Source organism: Arachis hypogaea, chromosome 4 (assembly GCF_003086295.3).
Source record: "Arachis hypogaea cultivar Tifrunner chromosome 4, arahy.Tifrunner.gnm2.J5K5, whole genome shotgun sequence".
NCBI lineage: Eukaryota > Viridiplantae > Streptophyta > Magnoliopsida > Fabales > Fabaceae > Arachis > Arachis hypogaea.
In genome coordinates, this window is record NC_092039.1 from 10,604,493 (window position 1) to 10,623,870 (window position 19,378).

Below are 19,378 nucleotides of genomic sequence, written 5' to 3' on the forward strand. Positions count from 1 at the left end.
AATATTAAAGCAACATTCTTAATAACCGGACATGTTAAGGTTTTATCTTCTCATTCAATTAAGAAATTACCGAAGCAAATGTTACTCCAAAGGGAAGTTTTTTTTTTAATAAATAATGATAACGGAATTAGCATTAAACAATGTTAATGTAGTGAAACAATGAACCAAGTGCATTATACGATTGTGAAACAAGAAGAGTGTTATTGATATTCACCAAAAGCATATGTTCAGGAATAATCAATGAATCAATGAATTCAACACTAGTCACTGATATCATTATTACATCTTATACTTAAATAAATCTTTAAAAAAAAAATTTGATATGGGTTACCAAGGAATTTCTTGGCCATCCCAAGCAAAGAACTTGCCATTGTCATTACTCTTGACATTGTCAATGATGCTTAGCAGCTTTTGCACTGAGAACTCTTTGCTGAAGAGCTTCTCTTTTGGAACATTCTTCTGAAATGGCTTCGAGAGATCGGTGTCAACTGTGCCAGGATGCAGCAAAATGCAGACAATTGGATCCTTTTTTCTTGCAAATTCAACCGCAGCCGTCTTCGACACTGCCAACAGAAATATGAAGTTCATCAAGGTTGCCATTCAAACAGTTTTGGAAATTTCAAATTCAACTTTTAAGGGTACTGAAAAACAAGAGCTACAACTAGCAACTCATCTGCTACATCTGTGTAGAATCTTAACATACACGCATGATGAGACTAAGAGAGTTATCATATTGAAAATCCCATGACAATGATCATTTAAGAATTTAAAAAAAAAATTAAAAAGTAGAAGTCTTACATTGATTGAGTGCAGTCTTTGAAGATCGATACGAGTGCCAACCACCAAGATGATTGTCCCCAATAGATCCAACCCTTGCACTCAAACTGGCCACCACTGCAGTACTTCTTTCAGTGCCAAAGCCACCTCCAACTTTTAGAAGAGGCCACATGTGCTGATTTTTTAAATTCAAAGAATAATAGCATATTTCAGAATATATGTTCATAAAACTGAATAATGGAAAGAAATAAATAGAATACAGGACTAGACAGAAATAATGATTGCTGTCATTGGATGAAATAGTTCAAATCTTTATTTCTTAAATGGCCTTGATGAATCTATGAAAAGAAATCCTCCCATGATAAACAGAACACTATGGTGTTGCTTGATCCATGTCAATTTGGATTACATTGAACAAGAATGAGTGTTAAACTTTTAATTGTCTATTAAGGCCTTGGACAGAACTCTCCAACATAATAGCTAGCTTTTGTGGTGTGGTTCTCCAAAGGTCCTTATCAATGATCTTGAACAAAGATGCTCTCTCAAAGCCACTAGTAATGTAATCGCATGCAGATAAATGTAACTATGTCTTTGTTACCTTGATAACTAAGATAGGACCGACTGCGTTGATCTCATACGTAAGCATCAAGGCTGATTTTTCCAATTTGTTGAGTGATGTCTCTGTATTATAAAATCAGCTTTTGCCTGAGACTACAAAAGGAAGCTTCCATTTCAAGTCCAATACCAAAGAATGAAACAAAAACCATTACCTGGTTGTAATACTTGAGGTATGGAAAGAATGCCAGACGCATTAACGAGAAGGTTTAGATGGCCGTATGTCTCTTTAACTGACGATGCAGATGCCTGAAATAGTATGAATGAAACACAAAGCTTAGCAACTTATTCTGTTTTGGAATTAGTTAGATTTAGAAGTGAGCCACCGTAGTGCCTAAAAGATGATATGAATTCGATAATTTCGTCAGCAAGTAGGCTTATAGGGGAACTGAAAATTCCATCACATACCAGATGCCAGCCTAATCCATTAAGGTTGGACTAAGGGGAAAGGTAAGTAGATTTAATAATTTTCTAGTGATGATAGATTAGGATGGATATGTGGAATGTTCCATATGCATGCGTATGACCTGAATTGAAGTTTCAAGAGTCAAATCCAAGGGCAAAAGTTTGAGACGATCAGGAAATTGATGTTTGAGGTGCGCAAGACCTGTTGAAGCATCAGGATTTCGGCAAGTAGCAACAACATGCCCTTTATCATTTTTCTCTAGCAGCTGTTTTACCTGTACAAGACAGAAACTGAAAGCAGTGTTACTATGCACCCAAGATTATTCACCTGAAAAAGCTGAGAATTGTGGAAGGACTTGTCTATTCCAAAGAAATAGGGCAATTCTCTCATGCTGAAATTGCCGAATTGATCCAAAAGCAAAGAACAAATCAATGGGAGCAATTGATACAAAAACAATTTCTAAACCCAGAACTCTTATACATATGGTAAAAGTAAAACAACTCCAATTCTTACAAGTAATACTAAAACTATGATTTAAATAGCAACACAGTATTATAAGAACAGAATTATCAATAACATAAAGGGAGCAAAATAGTAAGATCATAAAAAAGGTAAAATTTTGAGAAAATGGGGAATGTAGAAAGAGTAAAGAACTCACAAATTCAAGGCCGATTCCTCTGGAAGCTCCCTGAACCATGGAAACCCCAGCATCAAATTTTAGAGAAGAAGAAGAAAAGGGCCTTCGGGTGAGTGATAAGACTCGCGTGGCGCGTGACGATGCCATGAAAGAGTTCTGGGTCGACAACTGCATCAAATCAAAGCTTGAACTGAAAAATGTTGAAGAAGCGTGGCTTGTTAATAACCATGAAAATTGTTGTTCACTTTCTCATGGAACATGGCAACGTCGTTAGAATCAGTAATGCATGTGTTGTTGTAATGGGTCTCTAATACTTTAGAATATTAAATAAACAAATTAAGTTTTAGTAAAATAGAAAAATAAATTAATCTCTTATTTTTACAATCTAATTTATCTTTATAATTTAGTATCAAATAATTTGATAATATACAAATTAATTTGAGATATCGTCCCTTTTTTTTCTACCTTAACTAAATGTCTAAAATATGTATTTTTTAATTTTGGACACATTTATAGAGATTGGATCAAACTTTTCCATTTACTTTCTGATCTTTTTGTTTGACCCAACCCAATAAACATACTTTCAGAATTTGGGTCCTTTCTTTAGCTTGGTCCATAACTAAAATCCAATTTAATAAAGCTGAAGATTGATTAATACCTTAAAAAAAAAAATGGAAGATTGATTTCTTTTGTCCAAAATTAAAAGGATTAATTAACCAATTTTCAACAGATGAAAGTATCTTCCCAAATAAGGTTATGGGAACTTTTAGTATATATAAGAATTGATGAATTATGCTGTTTCTTTCATTTATTTTTTGCAGTGTTAATTTGTTGAGAATTATTTACATAGGTATATATAGAAAATAGAGTAAATAATTATTTTTTAATTATAAAATATTTAGACACCGATAAAATTGACCATAAAAAATTAAAACTAAAATTATATGTATATAAGATAAATTTTATTCGATAAAAATAACCAATCGTTAAATTTTTATTAATAATTGCATAAATATTTCTTTCTACCCTAAATTGATTCATCTACTTTTTCTCTTTACGATTTATCCGTAAATTCTGTCATTTATTTTCTACTGTAGCCACCACCGCTTTTGGCCATTACAACTATCTCTGAATCAACCACCGCCACTTCTTCATCAAAATCTTTGCTGGCCCTACCCTCGACAAACTCAAATCGAAACACAATTCCGACAAGTTCTTTCACCTCTTCAATGCCAATGTCCCCAACTCTATCTTCGTTGAGAATCGCTTCGTTTTCGATGACGCTAATCTCAGAAGCTTTTTGGAGGAAGTATGGTAGGATAATAATTGTAGAGAGAGAAAGGGATGAATCGATTTAAGATAGGGGAGAGGTATTTACATAATTATCAACAAAAATTTAACTATATGTTATTTTTGTCAAAATTTTTTTATTTTATATAAAGATAACTTTAATTTTAATTTTTTATGATTAATTTTGTTAATGTCTAAATATTTTACGATAGAAAATAGCTATTTATTCTAAAAAATATTTATTACTCCTATTGGTAGACAATAATTAAATAATTTTTTTATGTCCTGTTCACTTAAAATTTTAGATAAAATGTGGTGTTTACATCTCTTTTGTAAGTCAATGTTTCATATGCGCACTATATCTCTCTTATAAGTTTGAAGTTGAAGAAATAAAATTTTCATTATATGAAAAGATATGAGAAATTTCCAAACAAAAATAAAAGAGATAACCTACTATAAAATTTTCCTCTTCTTTTTTTGGCTATATAAAAAATATTAAGGAACTATATTACTTTAAAAGTGAAAAATGCCTTTCCCTTTTCATTATTGATCTTTGAAATTCTCCACCCAAAAATATGCTCTTCTTCTCATAATCTAACACATGATTAATGATGACGATGGCCACCAAGTATATGTATAACTTCAAGTCCACACAAAGAGAAGGGTACTCAAATTAAAGTGGAGTTTGAATTAAAATCAAATTAGTCTTGAATCATCATATCAAATTAGTGTATACACGATAATCGATGATACATAAATTTTTTTTTTGAGTAATGGGTAATTAATTTTTTTGAGCTAAAGTCAAGTAAATTTTTTAAAAATTATTTTTGTTTATCTTAAATCTAAATTTTAAATCATAAATTTCTAATTTTAAATTTTAAATTATAAATCTAAATAATAAAAGGGTAAAGTATAATTTTTATCCTTGATAAAAATTTTAAAAATATTCCTAAATTTTATTTTGTTTTAATTTTGTTCTAAAAGTTTTCGATTTGCATCAAATATACACTTGACGGCTAATTTTTTAAAAAAATTAAGACAAATTTAACAATTTCATCATAAGAACAACCCTCAATACAAGCAAATCAAGCACAATTTTTATGTATTATTGTTATATTGATTTTAAATTTTTTGAAATTTTAGCTATTGAAGATATATTTGATGTAAATAAAAAATTTTTAGAACAAAATTAAAACAAAATAAAATTTAAAAATATTTTTAAAATTTTTGTCAAATTTTAAGAATAAAAAATATACTTTATTCATTTTAAAATTAACAAATATTGACTCATTAAAAGTTGGTTCAGTAGAATATTTTTTTTTTTTTTTACATTTATCTTGAAACGATTGATGTTTAACTTGATTCAACGCGAGCTTGTCATTTTACAAAAGATTTTTAAGTGAATCGTTGGTGGAAAGATTTCTACATTCACTGCCTTCATCACTCCTAAACAAGGTTTGAAGAGATAAGCAATATATAAGCCTAATTATTTTTATTTTGCACAAAACCTTGCCTCTTATAATTAAAATTTTTAATACTTCAAAGAGTTATCAACTTATCATTTATCTAGTCAACAAAAAAAAAAAAACTTGTCATTTATCGTATTAATTTTCTAAATATATTAAGATATTGATTACTGATAAGTCCCACGAAAAATTTCTGGCATTCTCTTAGTTAATTAAAAAATAATCGCGACTACTTTAGCCTTCAAAAGTTATTTATCACCACATTAGTTCTGATTTAAATAGAGAACCAACTTTTTAAACTCAACAATCTGTCAACAAAAAATTCAGCCAAAATTATTTTGTGGCAACAAGATTAGAGAGGGAAGCAAAAGAAAGAAAGTAATATTATAATGAAATTGGCATTTCGAATAGTCTGATATTGGCATTTAGAATTAGGTGAATAGTATGGTGTCTATCATTTTGTACCTGTTATTAAAAAAGATAAATAAATAATATAATAAATTTTACATGATTTATTTTTTACTTTAAATATTTTATTTTTTATTTTAAAGGAGAAGTTAGACAATTTAAATACCATAACAAAAACACCATAAAACTCACTTTAGAATTATTAGTTACATAATATGAAATATATTGCTATATTCAATGAAAATTCGGTTTTTTTTTTTTCTGAATTATAACAGACGTATCAAATATTATTATAATGAAGCAATTATCATGAAAAAATTCGGTTCTGAAATTCAGATTTTATAACAATTTGAGAGAGAAATAAAACAATAAATTATCCAATGTACTAAATATTATATTTATTAAAAGCCGAATTCTACTTATAGTTTATTATTTAGTACCGCGATTCAAACTCAAATAAATATTCAAATCCATGTGAACTTGAAAATTTAATACCTTTTTATATGCTATATCTCAGATATGATTGGCAACCAACAACTTATAAAATAATAGTCAAATAATGTATGTCTACCAAAGAAAATATTAATATTATTTTGTTTTCTATTCTTTCAGTATTTATGGGTATACGCTTGCTTTCATATAAGAAGAAACCTCTTCGTGGAATAATTAATCTAAAATATTTTCATAATTTTTTAAAAAATATAATTTTAAAAAACATCTCAAGTCTAATAGAGATTTAACCAAAACTAACAAATTTTAGCAACATATATTTGACGTATGTATTGTTATTTGTAGATTTTATTTTTTAAAATATATTTGATTAATTAATTTAAATAATAAAATGTATATTTTATATCAAATCATATTAAGATTGATACACAACAAAGAAAATTAATTAAATTAGGTTTGTTAAATGGATCAAAGTTGAATTAGGTCCAACATTTTAATAATCATGTTAGGTTAATTAGTTATACATCAAATATTCATAAGTCTATAAATATGAAGTTTGTCTTAATGAAAATTCGTTGGGCTAAATAGATGGACTCATTTATTAGATTTTTTATTTATTTGGTAAAAAAATAACAATTTTATTTAAAAAACACAAAATACGTTATTTTAGGTAAAAAAAAAATTACATGTACGGTCTATTTTATTGGGTTTGGGTTTTTTCTTTTAAAAAATAGTATTTTTAAGAAAAAAATTAACAGGCTAGTCCAATTTTATTAGGGTTAAACGAAATGACTTATTTAATTGCTCATGTCTACAGGTCTAATTTTGAAATAAAAAATTCATCTATTTTAAGACGCATTAACGGATCAATTTGATGGGTTTAATCTATTTTAATGATTCTATCTACAATACCTTATTCTCATAATTATTAGTATAATTGGTAAAAAAATAAATTCCAATTTTATGAAAATAAAAATTCAACTTTTATTTATAATTTAAAAGTCACTTGAATAAGTGATTTATAAATTGATCTCTATATAAAAGAATATAAAAATATATTGTGAATTTAATAAAAAAATAATTAATATCCATTAATACCCAAATTATTTTTTTTATAATGTCACATACACATTTATTTTTTTATGAATTAAATCTAATCAAATTAAATAATAAAATTTATAATAATACTAGTTATAACTGATTTTATTATATTAGACTTAGACCAACAACTTAGTAGAACTTGATTAACAAAAAACTTAAATATGTATTTTTTTTGGGCATATATAATGAATATAAAATCCACCATGATCTGAGTCATCTATTGATGACAACTCTCATTTCTTTCTTCAAAATCATGAACTACAGTTACTCCCACAAAAAAAGAGATTATTAGCAGCTGATCCATATATTATTATTATTATTCCTTGAAATACATATATAATGGCTCTTACTTGTCAATCAATTAATAGGAGAAGGTAACCCCATTAATCTGCAAAAGCACCAATTGGACTTTATTTTATTTTATTTTATTTTTCCTCAGCTTGTCTAGGGAAGTGACTTCATTATTTTGTAAGGAGAGTGAGAATGGAATTCACTAATAAAGTTCATGGATTTGACAAGACCAAAGCCAATAACTTAGCTTGAGCAAAATAAAAGTTGTCTCCATTATGAATTGGAGATATGTGGCTTCAGTTGAAGGTGTTGAGTTGAGGCATAAAATGTCACATTTTAGACACAAGTGTTGGTGGGTCCCCAATCTCAAGTGGGGCCCACACACATATTAAAACAAAAAAAAAATAAAGAAAGAAAGAAAGTGGCTAAGCCACGGTGTGAGAGAGAGAGTGAGTTGGATCTTTCATTTTGAAAGAAGAAGAAAGAAACAGAGAGCGGCGTCGAAGAGAAGAGAAAATTTGGGGGAAAAGAGCATGCCAACCTTGATCACATTGACTTGGTAAACTTGCTCCATTTCTTATGAAATTTTAGTATGTTATTCCTGGTGTAGAGATGAACATTAGGATATAACTTGTTAGTTGTATTGCCTTCTCTTTTGCCTGATTTGAGATACCCACTTTTGTGGAGGGTTTATGTTGATTCCACCAGCTTTGGTGATGTATTTTGTTGATTGTTGAGATGCCCTAGTGTCACCAGGAAGACTGTTTGTGTACCCATTATTCTGATAGTGGAAGATTTTTCTGGACTAGGTCCCGTGGGTTTTTTGTCCCTCTTTTGGGGGTTTTCCCACGTTAAAATTCTGGTGTCTGATTATTTAATTTTTTGCCATTATATTTGCTGCTTGGAGTATCTTTGGTGTTGCCCATTTAATTGCACAAGTTGTGGGAAAATTATTTTTTTTGGTGCTTCCGCTGTTAGACAGGTTCTTGGTTTAAACCTGTGTTGAGTTTTCCCAACAAAGTGGTATCAGAGCCTGGTTGTTTATTTCTGTGCTGATTAAATGGAGGAAAATACTCATGGACCGAATATGGTCAAATTGAATTCCCAAAATTATTCAATTTGGAAGACCCTCATGGAAGATATGCTGTATAGCAAGGACTTGTATGATCCTATGGAGGGAGATAAATCCAAAGGTACTAAATCCGATGCTGAATGGAAGAAGCTGAATCGGAAGGCAGTTGCTTTGATGAGGCAATGGCTTGATCTTAGTGTGTATCCACATGTTGACACCGAAACGAATGCTGAGAAGATGTGGAACAAATTGAAGGAGTTATATGAGAGAAAGAATGTGCAAAACAAAGCATTCTTGATTAGGAAGCTTGTCAATATGAAGTATGTTGAAGGTAAATCAATGCCGGAGCACTTGAGTATTTTTCAAGAGACTGTGAACCAATTGACAAATAATGAAATCACTTTGAATGATGAGTTGCAAGCCTTGTTGTTGTTGAGCTCTTTGCCTGATAGTTGGGAAGTTCTGGTTGTGACACTGACTAACTCAGCTCCAAAAGGAAAGTTGACGTTAGCAATGGTTAAAGAGAGTATGTTGAATGAAGAAGCCAGAAGAAGAGAGCGAGGTTTGACTAATGCCTCCTCCCAATCAGAAGCACTTGTTTCAGAGTCACGGGGGAGAAGTCAAAGTAGAAAACCTCACAGTTCTGATAGGTCAGAGAGTCGAAGCAAGTCAAGAGGAAAGTACAAGCCAAGAAAGGAGTTCATTTGTCACCATTGTGGCAAGCCAGGGCATATCAAGAGGTATTGTAGGTTCTTGAAAAGGGAACAATCAAGGGGAAGAAATGAAGACAAAGGTAAAGATAGTGATAAAGAAACTGCTGCTATTGTTTATGAAGATGTTCTTATCACATATGATGAAAATTATGTGAATCTTGTCTGTGATGATTCCACTTAGATTATGGACTCTGGTGCCTCATGTCATGTCACTCCGAAGCGTGAATTTTTCACTTCCTATACTACTGGAAATTTTGGCAAGATCAAATTGGGAGATAAAGGAGTGTGTGATATCATTGGTATGGGTGATATGTGGCTTGAAACTAATATGGGATGCAAGTTGCAGTTGAAGAATGTTAGGCATGCACCAGATATGCGGTTCAATCTCATTTCAGTGAAGGCATTGGATCAAGAGGGGTATTGCACTTCCTTTGGTAGTGAAAAATGCAAGATTACCAAAGGGGCTCTCATTGTTGCTAGAGAAGACAATAGTCTTACTACTCTCTACCGGTTGCAAGCAAAGTTGTGCAAAGAAGATGTGAATGTAGCTGATGATTCCTCTTCTGATTTGTGGCATATACGTCTTGGTCACTTGAGCGAGAAAGGACTAAGCATCTTGGCCAAGAAGCACTCACTTCCAGTGAAAGGTACAACTTTAAATACTTGCACTCATTGTTTTGTTGGAAAGCATGCTAGAGTATCATTTCATAATTCTGGACCTCATAGGAGATCACATGTTCTAGATTTAGTTCACACTGATGTTTGCACTATGGATGCTAAGACACTAGGTGGTGCATCATATTTTGTTACTTTTATTGATGATTATTCTCGAAAAGTGTGGGCTTTTGTTTTGAAATCTAAAGACCAGGTGCTCGGTATCTTCAAACATTTTCATGCAAGTGTTGAAAGAGAAACAGGAAGGAAATTAAAATGTGTTCGAGCAGATAATGGTGGTGAATACAGGGGTCCATTTGAAGAGTATTGTAAAGGACATGGGATCAAGCTTGAGAAGACGGTTCCTAAGACTCCTCAACATAATGGAGTTGCAGAGAGAATGAATCGCACTATCAATGATAGAGTCAGGTGTATGCTCTCTCATGCAAAGTTGCCTAAATCCTTTTGGGGTGAAGCAATGAGAACTGCAGTAGATTTGATCAACCTTTCTCCTTCAGTTCCACTTAATGGTGATGTTCCAGAGAAAGTTTGGAGAGGGAAAGATGTCTCCTATAGTCACTTGAGAGTGTTTGGTTGCAGAGCTTTTGTTCACATTCCAAGAGATGAAAGGTCTAAACTTGATGGGAAGTCAAAGCAGTGTATCTTCATGGGTTATGGTCATGAAGACTTTGGTTACAGATTATGGGATCCGGTGAGCAAGAAGATAATTAGAAGCCGAGATGTGATTTTTCTTGAAGACCAAACTATTGAAGATCTTGAGAAGACAGATAAGCCAACAGTAACTGTTAGACGTTCTGTTGATGATGAACCTGGTCCTTCCACTAGACCTCCTGTTGATGGGGGAGATGTACAAGTTGATAATGATGGTGATGATTTGCATGATGAACCTACACCTCAACCTGAGGTGCCAGATGTTGAAGTTCCACCTGAACCACCAGTTGAGCCTGAATTGAGAAGATCTACTAGAGAGCGTCATCCTTCTCAGAAATACTCTCCTCATGAGTATGTGATGAACACTGAGACTGGGGAGCCAGAGAGCTACCAAGAAGCTATGTCTGATGAGCATAAGGAAGATTGGTTGAAGGCTATGCAAGAAGAAATGAAATCCTTGCATGAGAATCATACTTTTGAATTGGTGAAGTTGCCGAAGGGTAAGAGAGCATTCAAGAATAAATGGGTGTTCAAATTGAAAGCGGATGAAAGTGTCTCACGGCCAAGGTACAAAGCTCGATTGGTTGTGAAAGGCTTTGAGCAAAAGAAAGGTATTGATTTTGAGGAGATTTTCTCTCCAGTTGTGAAGATGTCCTCTATTCGAGTTGTGCTTGGATTGGCGGCTAGCTTGAATTTAGAGGTTGAGCAGCTTGATGTGAAGACTGCATTCCTTCACGGTGACATAGATAAAGAAATTTATATGGAGCAACCAGAGGGTTTCGAGGTTAAAGGAAAGGAGCATCTTGTATGCAAGTTGAAGAAGAGCTTATATGGGCTGAAGCAAGCGCCAAGGCAGTGGTACACGAAGTTTGATTCCTTCATGGAAGGTCATGGGTACAGTAAGACTTCTTCTGATCATTGTGTGTATGTTAAGAAATTCTCTGATGGTGATTTTATAATTCTCTTGCTTTATGTTGATGACATGTTGATTGTTGGTCATGACACTAAGAAGATTGAAAGTCTTAAGAAAGACTTGAACAGATCCTTTGCTATGAAGGATTTGGGTCCTGCAAAGAAAATCCTTGGCATGAGTATCACTCGTGACAGGAAGAATGGGAAACTGTGGTTATCACAGCAGAAGTACATTGAGAAGGTTTTAGAGAGGTTTAGCATGAGTAATTCCAAACCTGTTAGTACTCCACTTGCTAGTCATTTCAAGTTGAGTTCGCAGCAATGTCCTACAAGTGAGAAAGAGAAAGCGGAAATGAAGAAGATTCCATATGCATCTGCAGTTGGCAGTTTGATGTATGCTATGGTTTGCACCAGGCCGGATATTGCTCATGCAGTTGGAGTTGTTAGTCGGTTTCTCTCTAATCCTGGCAAGGAACACTGGCAAGCAGTGAAGTGGATTCTCAGATACCTTAATGGTACTTCCAGAGTTTGTTTGTGCTTTGGGAGTGGCCAACCTGTGTTGGATGGTTACACAGATGCAGATATGGCTGGGGATCTTGATTCAAGGAAGTCTACTTCTGGTTATATGATGACTTTTGCAGGGGGAGCTGTGTTGTGGCAATCTCGACTTCAGAAATGTGTTGCTTTGTCTACTACAGAGGCAGAATACATTGCTGTTGTTGAAGCTTCTAAGGAACTCTTGTGGATGAAGAAATTCCTACAAGAGTTAGGCATCAATCAAGAGAAGTTTGTGTTATTTTGTGACAGTCAGAGTGCTATCCATCTTAGCAAGAATCCGACGTTTCATTCTAGATCGAAGCACATAGAGGTGAGGTATCATTGGATACGTCAAGCGCTTGAGATGAAGTCATATGCACTTGAGAAGATCCATACTGATGATAATGGTTCAGATATGATGACTAAGAGTTTACCTGCAGTGAAGTTTGATTCCTGCAAAGAGAAGGCGGGCTTGGTGGAGCAGCCTATCCCCACTTGAGTTGGTGAGGGGGAGATTTGTTGGTGGGTCCCCAATCTCAAGTGGGGCCCACACACATATTAAAACAAAAAAAAAATAAAGAAAGAAAGAAAGTGGCTAAGCCACGGTGTGAGAGAGAGAGTGAGTTGGATCTTTCATTTTGAAAGAAGAAGAAAGAAACAGAGAGCGGCGTCGAAGAGAAGAGAAAATTTGGGGGAAAAGAGCATGCCAACCTTGATCACATTGACTTGGTAAACTTGCTCCATTTCTTATGAAATTTTAGTATGTTATTCCTGGTGTAGAGATGAACATTAGGATATAACTTGTTAGTTGTATTGCCTTCTCTTTTGCCTGATTTGAGATACCCACTTTTGTGGAGGGTTTATGTTGATTCCACCAGCTTTGGTGATGTATTTTGTTGATTGTTGAGATGCCCTAGTGTCACCAGGAAGACTGTTTGTGTACCCATTATTCTGATAGTGGAAGATTTTTCTGGACTAGGTCCCGTGGGTTTTTTGTCCCTCTTTTGGGGGTTTTCCCACGTTAAAATTCTGGTGTCTGATTATTTAATTTTTTGCCATTATATTTGCTGCTTGGAGTATCTTTGGTGTTGCCCATTTAATTGCACAAGTTGTGGGAAAATTATTTTTTTTTGTGCTTCCGCTGTTAGACAGGTTCTTGGTTTAAACCTGTGTTGAGTTTTCCCAACAACAAGATATATAGAGTACCACCTTCACCATATAACCGCTAATAATCATATAATGCATTTGACATTAACATGCACATGTGTCTATATATTGCAATTGCATGAAGAATGTTTATGTTTAAATATCCAATAATAATTTCTTCTGTAAATAGGCTCATGTTATATTATCACAAATATAGAAAAATAAGTAGGTTCTTAGGAATAACCAAAATAATTATTTTGATAGAGCTATATATGGTAATTAATTTGTAAAAGACAAGTGTATGTTTAATAATTTTTGAAGTCAACAAGTGTGTCAATTATATATATATATAATTTTTTAGTTTAACTAAAAACCAATTTTGTTTTTTTGTTAACATCACTCAATATTTTTAAATTATTTTTTGTTTAAATTTTAAATCCTAAATTATAACATCTAAATTCTAATCCATAAATCCTAAACTTTTCAAAAATGAGGATAAAAAAATAATTTAACAATAATAGAAAGTTAACAAACTAATATTGACCAATTCAAAGTTAGTTCTTACATTTATTCGCAAGTTTAATTTTCATTTTTTCTTAAGTACGTGCAATACTTAGTTAAAAAATAGTTGTTATTCGTCCTTTCAATAAGGTCTCAAGTTTAAATTTTTTTACTAGGGAGAAAAATAAAAATTTTAACCATCAAAGAACTTGAGGACAATAATATAGGATGACATTCCTTAACTTGTTGGCTATCGAAATTTCCAACAATTATTTATGGTCATGTGTGTGTGTGAACAAGAATAATGTGTAGATGTACATTGTGTCAATAAATGCTTATGTTATACTACAAAATTTTATTACAGTTTTTGGTACATACAGTATTAAAGTTCATTTACAATAGAAAGGGTGTCTCATTTCTAAATAGGATCATATACATCACTGCTGTTCCCGGAAAAAAGTAATAATAATTCACCCTCACAACTGTAGAAAAATAATGCAAATCTTTAATCTATGTGCCAAAACAGTTTTATCTCTTCACCAGCAATTCTTAACTGAATATTTTGAAATTTTAATTAAAAAAGAAACGCTGAAATTTATTGTGACAGTTGCCAAAATAATTAGTAAATTAAATAATCCAGTAATTTATTACAAACATTTGCATTAATTAGTAAAGTTCTGTTCTATCTCATAAGCATTGACAAATTACAAATCATGAGGCATAAAATTAATACTAAGGAAGATGCAGGTTCCTCGCTAGCTGTTATATGATTTTTATATATGTTATGCATTACAATCATCCAAACTTAATAGTAGTATATTATAATTATTTAAACTGATCGAGGACCCTAAAATATTAAATTCAGAAACAAGGGATCATGCACATGCAAAATGATTAATTGCCAACCTCGTTTTGCTGGAACCTTGTTATCTAAAATCATAACAATAATTAAGAAGGTCCACGTACATGAATATACAAAATAAACAATTTTTCTTGTAATAGTATATATGAAACAATAATAATAAGCAGTAATCAAGTTAACTAGCAATGTAAGAAAGAAATTAATAATAAATTGAAAACAAGGAACACAAGTTGGTGGATAATAAAAGAAAAACAGAAAGCCGAGGAACCAAAGCATGCATTTTCCCACCCTTATGTCACACATCCCTAGATTAGTAGAAGATGACTGATATGAAAAGTCAAGCTTTATATTATACTATAAAAAATATAATATATAACTTTAATTAACCCTATTTATATTATATTATATGCTTTTGTCTTCTTTGATCAAATTGTTGATGATCATCTCCGAACTCCACTCTTTTCTTTGAGACATGAGAGGAAAGTGAAGAAGCTATGGAGGGTTCAGATAATTGTGGCCATCACTACTTGAAATTTGAAAAGATGAATCCTCCTTTTTATCATCAATCTAATCTACTACTCCATCCTCATCACTGAGCTTTCGAATCATGTCTCTCACATACACAATACAATTCATATATAAGTGACTGTACTTGCCATCAACTGTTCAAACCTTCTGTTCCTCAGCTTTCTGTCCCATCCACCAATATTCCCAAAAGGAATGTGGGCACTCCTTTGGTTTTGCTTCCAATCAACCAGCACTCTTTCTCTCTCTTTTTTCCTTTTCATTTTCACTCTCTTGTAACTGTTGTTGTTCTGGTAAATAACAAGAAAAGAAAAAGGTTTGAAAATCTCTCTCTCAAATCATCAAATCTTCTTCCATAGGCCGCATGACCCATTTCAAAGACAACACTGATGATCAATTAGAAGATGATTATGTATTCATTATTTTATTTAATAAAGTGCAATTTTTTCGTTTTCAACAAAAAATACACTTTATTGTATAATAATAAAATAATAAATACATAATTGACTAGTACTAGAAAAATGAATCAGTTTAAAGAAAACCATAACATAAGAGAGGTGTATATATAACATGACCTTCAATAATGATGATATTGCACCACAATGTAATTAACTACTAGAGGGTGCTTTTTTCATGTGATTTTGAAGGTCTTTGTTATAACCTTCCCTTATTATTAGGTTCTTCAAATGATGAGTTGTTGTTATTAGTGTCTCCTGAAGACCAATTATCAAAGAGATTGAATGGATCTAAGGCCTTGGATTCCCTTTGATTATCACCACCACCACCACCACCACCACCTGCATTGAAACCTTGATGACTACTGAACAACAGGTTCAATGGATCAGCTTCAATTTCTCCCAAATCTGCAAAGAAATCCTCAGAAGATTGGTTATTGTTATTACTACCCTCTTCAATCATTGATGGCTTGTATGAAAGTCCATCACTGAATTCTTCATCATTATCCAACTCAAGCTCAAGATCATGATTGCTATGATGATGATGATCCATCTCTTCCTTCACTACTGAAGCACTCCCTCCTTGACTGTTGTTGTTGCCTCTCTCATGCTGCTGATTATTATTCTCCTCCTTTGGCTTGTTATTATTACCAGAAACCTTTGAGGTTTCTGAATTCTTTGAAGAAGCAATATTAGCATTGGTGTTGTTCTTGGATGGCTGAGACCTTGTTGAACCAGCAAGAGCGTTTCTCTGAGTAGGCCATGGATGATTATGCTCTGAAGTGTAAGTAATAACAAGCATGTTTGGGTCTGTTCTGCTCCTCTCTACTTGTTTCCTTGCTGAACAACCCTTTGAGCTGCTGCATCTATAATATCCCCTAATAATAATAAAAATAAATAATAATTAATGTCACAGCCTTATTCATCTTAAGAAACACAAATTTAACCTCTCTATCACCAACAATAATCAAAGTGTATAACTTTGATAAATTGACAATGTCATTTCTTCAATCAATAATAATTAAAAGGAGATATTGCTTTTAACTTTGGGTTGCTAAAGAAATTAACTGAAGCTTGTTGAATAGTATGTGGTTGTGTTTTTTAAAACCTCGAAGGTGTGAGAGTGTTGAATGGTCAAGAAACATGGAAGAGACACAGTAGTACACTGCAAGAAATTGATGATTTCAGTTATAGGTCAGCAATATTATATAACTTACTATAAGAACACATACACATATTGATAGTAATACGTGTACATTATTAATTGTTGCATCTAGCTAGCGTGTTTTTACTTTTTAATTAATATTTGATGGATGTTATTGTAATTAATAAGGAGGTAAAGAAAAAGAAATTAAGAATGTGAATGAAGTAGTTACCTTGGATAAGGTGAACCTTTGATAGGTTTCTGACCGTATTTCCTCCAAGCCCACAAATCTGAAGGAACAACCTCTCCAGTTTGTCTGCTGTTTGCAGCTGCTGGTGCAGGAATACACACCACCTTTTTCGCCTGATTCTTCCTGCACATACAACACATACATTTAATTTAACTCAATTAATTTAATTTAATTACTTTATGTTATACATATTATATAGTGTAACATTTACATGGCATATCAAGTAAGATCTCAAAAATATTATTATTTTTGAAAATTGAAGAGCAAGCAAGGGGGTTAAGTTTTTGTCCGTATGATGGTGGATGACGATGAAATGAATAGGACATTTCAGGTGGGAAAAGAAAAGTAGCTGGTCGAAACAATTAACTGCTTGAAAGCTCAGTTTTTGCATAGCTATAGCGCAGGTAACTGTACCTTTTCAGGTGGATTAAACCCTACGAAACAAAGAAACAAAGAAACAATTGAATCTCCCTCCAAACCAAACTAATTGAAGCGGAGTCTGTGTGTGTGTGCAGTCAACGGAAACAAATTTGGAAAACATAAGGAAAAGAAAAATACACTTAAATGAATGAATTCAACAAGTACCTAACTCATGCCAAACCCTATTTTCTCTACAGTAACACCCGGCCCCAAAATTATATATACTACATCAGAATTAAAATTAAAAATTTAATTCTCGAGTTCCCGAATAATAATAATAATTAATTAATTTGTATGCTTTTTTTTTTCTTTTTGGTTTCACAAAATTCATCATAAGAAGAACAAGGAAGAATACCTGCGCTTAAGAGCGGGATTGCGCGGAGATGAGATCTGAAGTGCGGAAGCGTTGTCGAGAAGATGGCAATCTTGCTTGTTGGAGGGGATTGATGTTGCATTGACCATGGCGTTAACATTTGAGAGCATAGAAGGAGGAGAAGAAGAAGAGGAAGAGATGGCTAATTTTGAAGAAGACGAAGAGGAACAAGAAGAAGAAGTGTTATTAGTGCTGGGAGAGATCTGAATCATGTTCGAGAATATGTTGTTGCAGCTAATTGAAGAAGAAGAGGAAGAAGAAGAGGAGGAGGAAGATCTCATGTCATGTTGAAGGTGTGCACCACCATAACTGTTATAACATGGAGTAGGCAAGGTAGGCGGCGGCGGCAGCGGTGGCGGTGGTAGCGGTGGTTCTTCGAAGTAAGAGGAGGAAGAAGTAGGAGGGATGTGGAGCTGGTGAAGGAAAGGATCTCTCATGGTTGAAAATGGATCCCCAAAGTAGCAGGCGGTGGTATCGTTTTCAAGTTGCTGTTGCCAGTGATATGAAGAGGGCGGTTCATCGGAAGCAGTGGCAGCACCGCCGTATGGTCCTCCACGGAGTATATCGGTTAAATCACCCTGATGCTTGTAATTATTATTATTCTCCATTGGTGCCCTGACGCTACTGCTGCACATGCTTTTTCCACCTTCTCCGTTAACAATGAAGAACGAAGTGCTTCTATTCTGTTGTCATGTGGAAGACGTGAAGAATTGAAGCATGCAAGAATATTGAGTAATTCAGTTGGTTACGCCGTTACGGGGTTATGAATATATAGGATTAGAGTGTTTTTGTGGGGAGAGTTATTATGGCTATTAAGAAGCACGAAAAAGCAAATTAAATTACAGTAGCTTTATACAGATACACCTTTCTTTCTTTTCTCGATTCTCAAACAAAAGAGGATATGAGGAGGTTTATACGAAGAAGAACAAGAGAGAGAAGACGCTGACTTTTCACACATAAACACCTCCATCCCACTCCCACACACGCAACTTGAGCAGAGAGAGAGAAAGAGAACCCATTTTTAAAACTAAACAACAAACAAATGGGTACCTCTGTGTATTAGTATAATACTAATAAACTAAACACAAGTGTAAGCAAGGCAAGCTTATTGGTTCCTTTAAATATTATTTCATTTAATTAACCTCCATCTTACTCTTAGCTTCCGTCCAATTTCACAAATAATACTATAATGATGACAGTTTATAAAAAAGACACAAGTGTAGAGGTAAGAGATAGATATAAGAAGAAGCAGGATCCAAGGGTCAAATTGTGCCACTGTGTTTGTTAATAATGATTATATATGTTTACTTAATGAAAAAGAAGAAAGGGGTTGTAGAATGGTCATTTCCATGAAACAATTGACAAGAAACAAAAGAGGCGGCAAGTAGCCGCATTTCTCGGAGAAACGTTTCGACCCATTCAATCACCTCCTCACTCTCATTTCTTTCTCTCTTTCTATCTTTCCATAAAGAAAAGAATGTTTTTGAACATGCCACTCATGCATCTTTTGGCATATATGTAACTAGCTATATGTAAGGGTTTTTCCTTCTTTAATTATAAATAAATCAATATATTCACATAACCATACCACTATCTCAAAATTTCCACACCTCTTCCAACAATTTCATATATACAAATTCAGTTTTCTCTTTTTCAACCCAAACAAGGACCACCTATTACAAAATTTAGGGTATTTTTTTT

The 19,378-nt window shown here is 33.1% G+C and overlaps 2 protein-coding genes across 3 annotated transcripts; both read right to left on the minus strand.

Moving 5' to 3' along the window:
- Positions 1–181: 181 nt before the first annotated feature.
- Positions 182–2,827, minus strand: LOC112796238 (uncharacterized). 2 transcript variants are annotated; one of them, XM_025838605.2, is made up of 6 exons: positions 2,457–2,827; positions 1,920–2,072; positions 1,548–1,641; positions 1,376–1,458; positions 799–952; positions 182–563 (listed from the first exon to the last, which is right to left on the minus strand). In XM_025838605.2, the coding sequence occupies exons 1-6, from the start codon at positions 2,607–2,609 to the stop codon at positions 328–330; spliced, it is 873 nt and encodes a 290-aa protein (XP_025694390.1). In that variant the 5' UTR covers positions 2,610–2,827; the 3' UTR covers positions 182–327. The 2 variants fall into 2 exon arrangements, with proteins under 2 accessions (XP_025694390.1, XP_025694391.1); XM_025838606.3 differs by having other exon boundaries at positions 1,920–2,088; positions 2,457–2,757.
- An 11,794-nt stretch (positions 2,828–14,621) lies between these two features.
- LOC112796239 (probable WRKY transcription factor 14) lies at positions 14,622–18,764 on the minus strand. Its single transcript, XM_025838607.3, has 3 exons — positions 17,660–18,764; positions 16,867–17,007; positions 14,622–16,368 (listed from the first exon to the last, which is right to left on the minus strand). Exons 1-3 carry the CDS (start codon positions 18,310–18,312, stop codon positions 15,690–15,692), a joined length of 1,473 nt encoding a protein of 490 aa, XP_025694392.1. The 5' UTR covers positions 18,313–18,764; the 3' UTR covers positions 14,622–15,689.
- Positions 18,765–19,378: the final 614 nt, after the last annotated feature.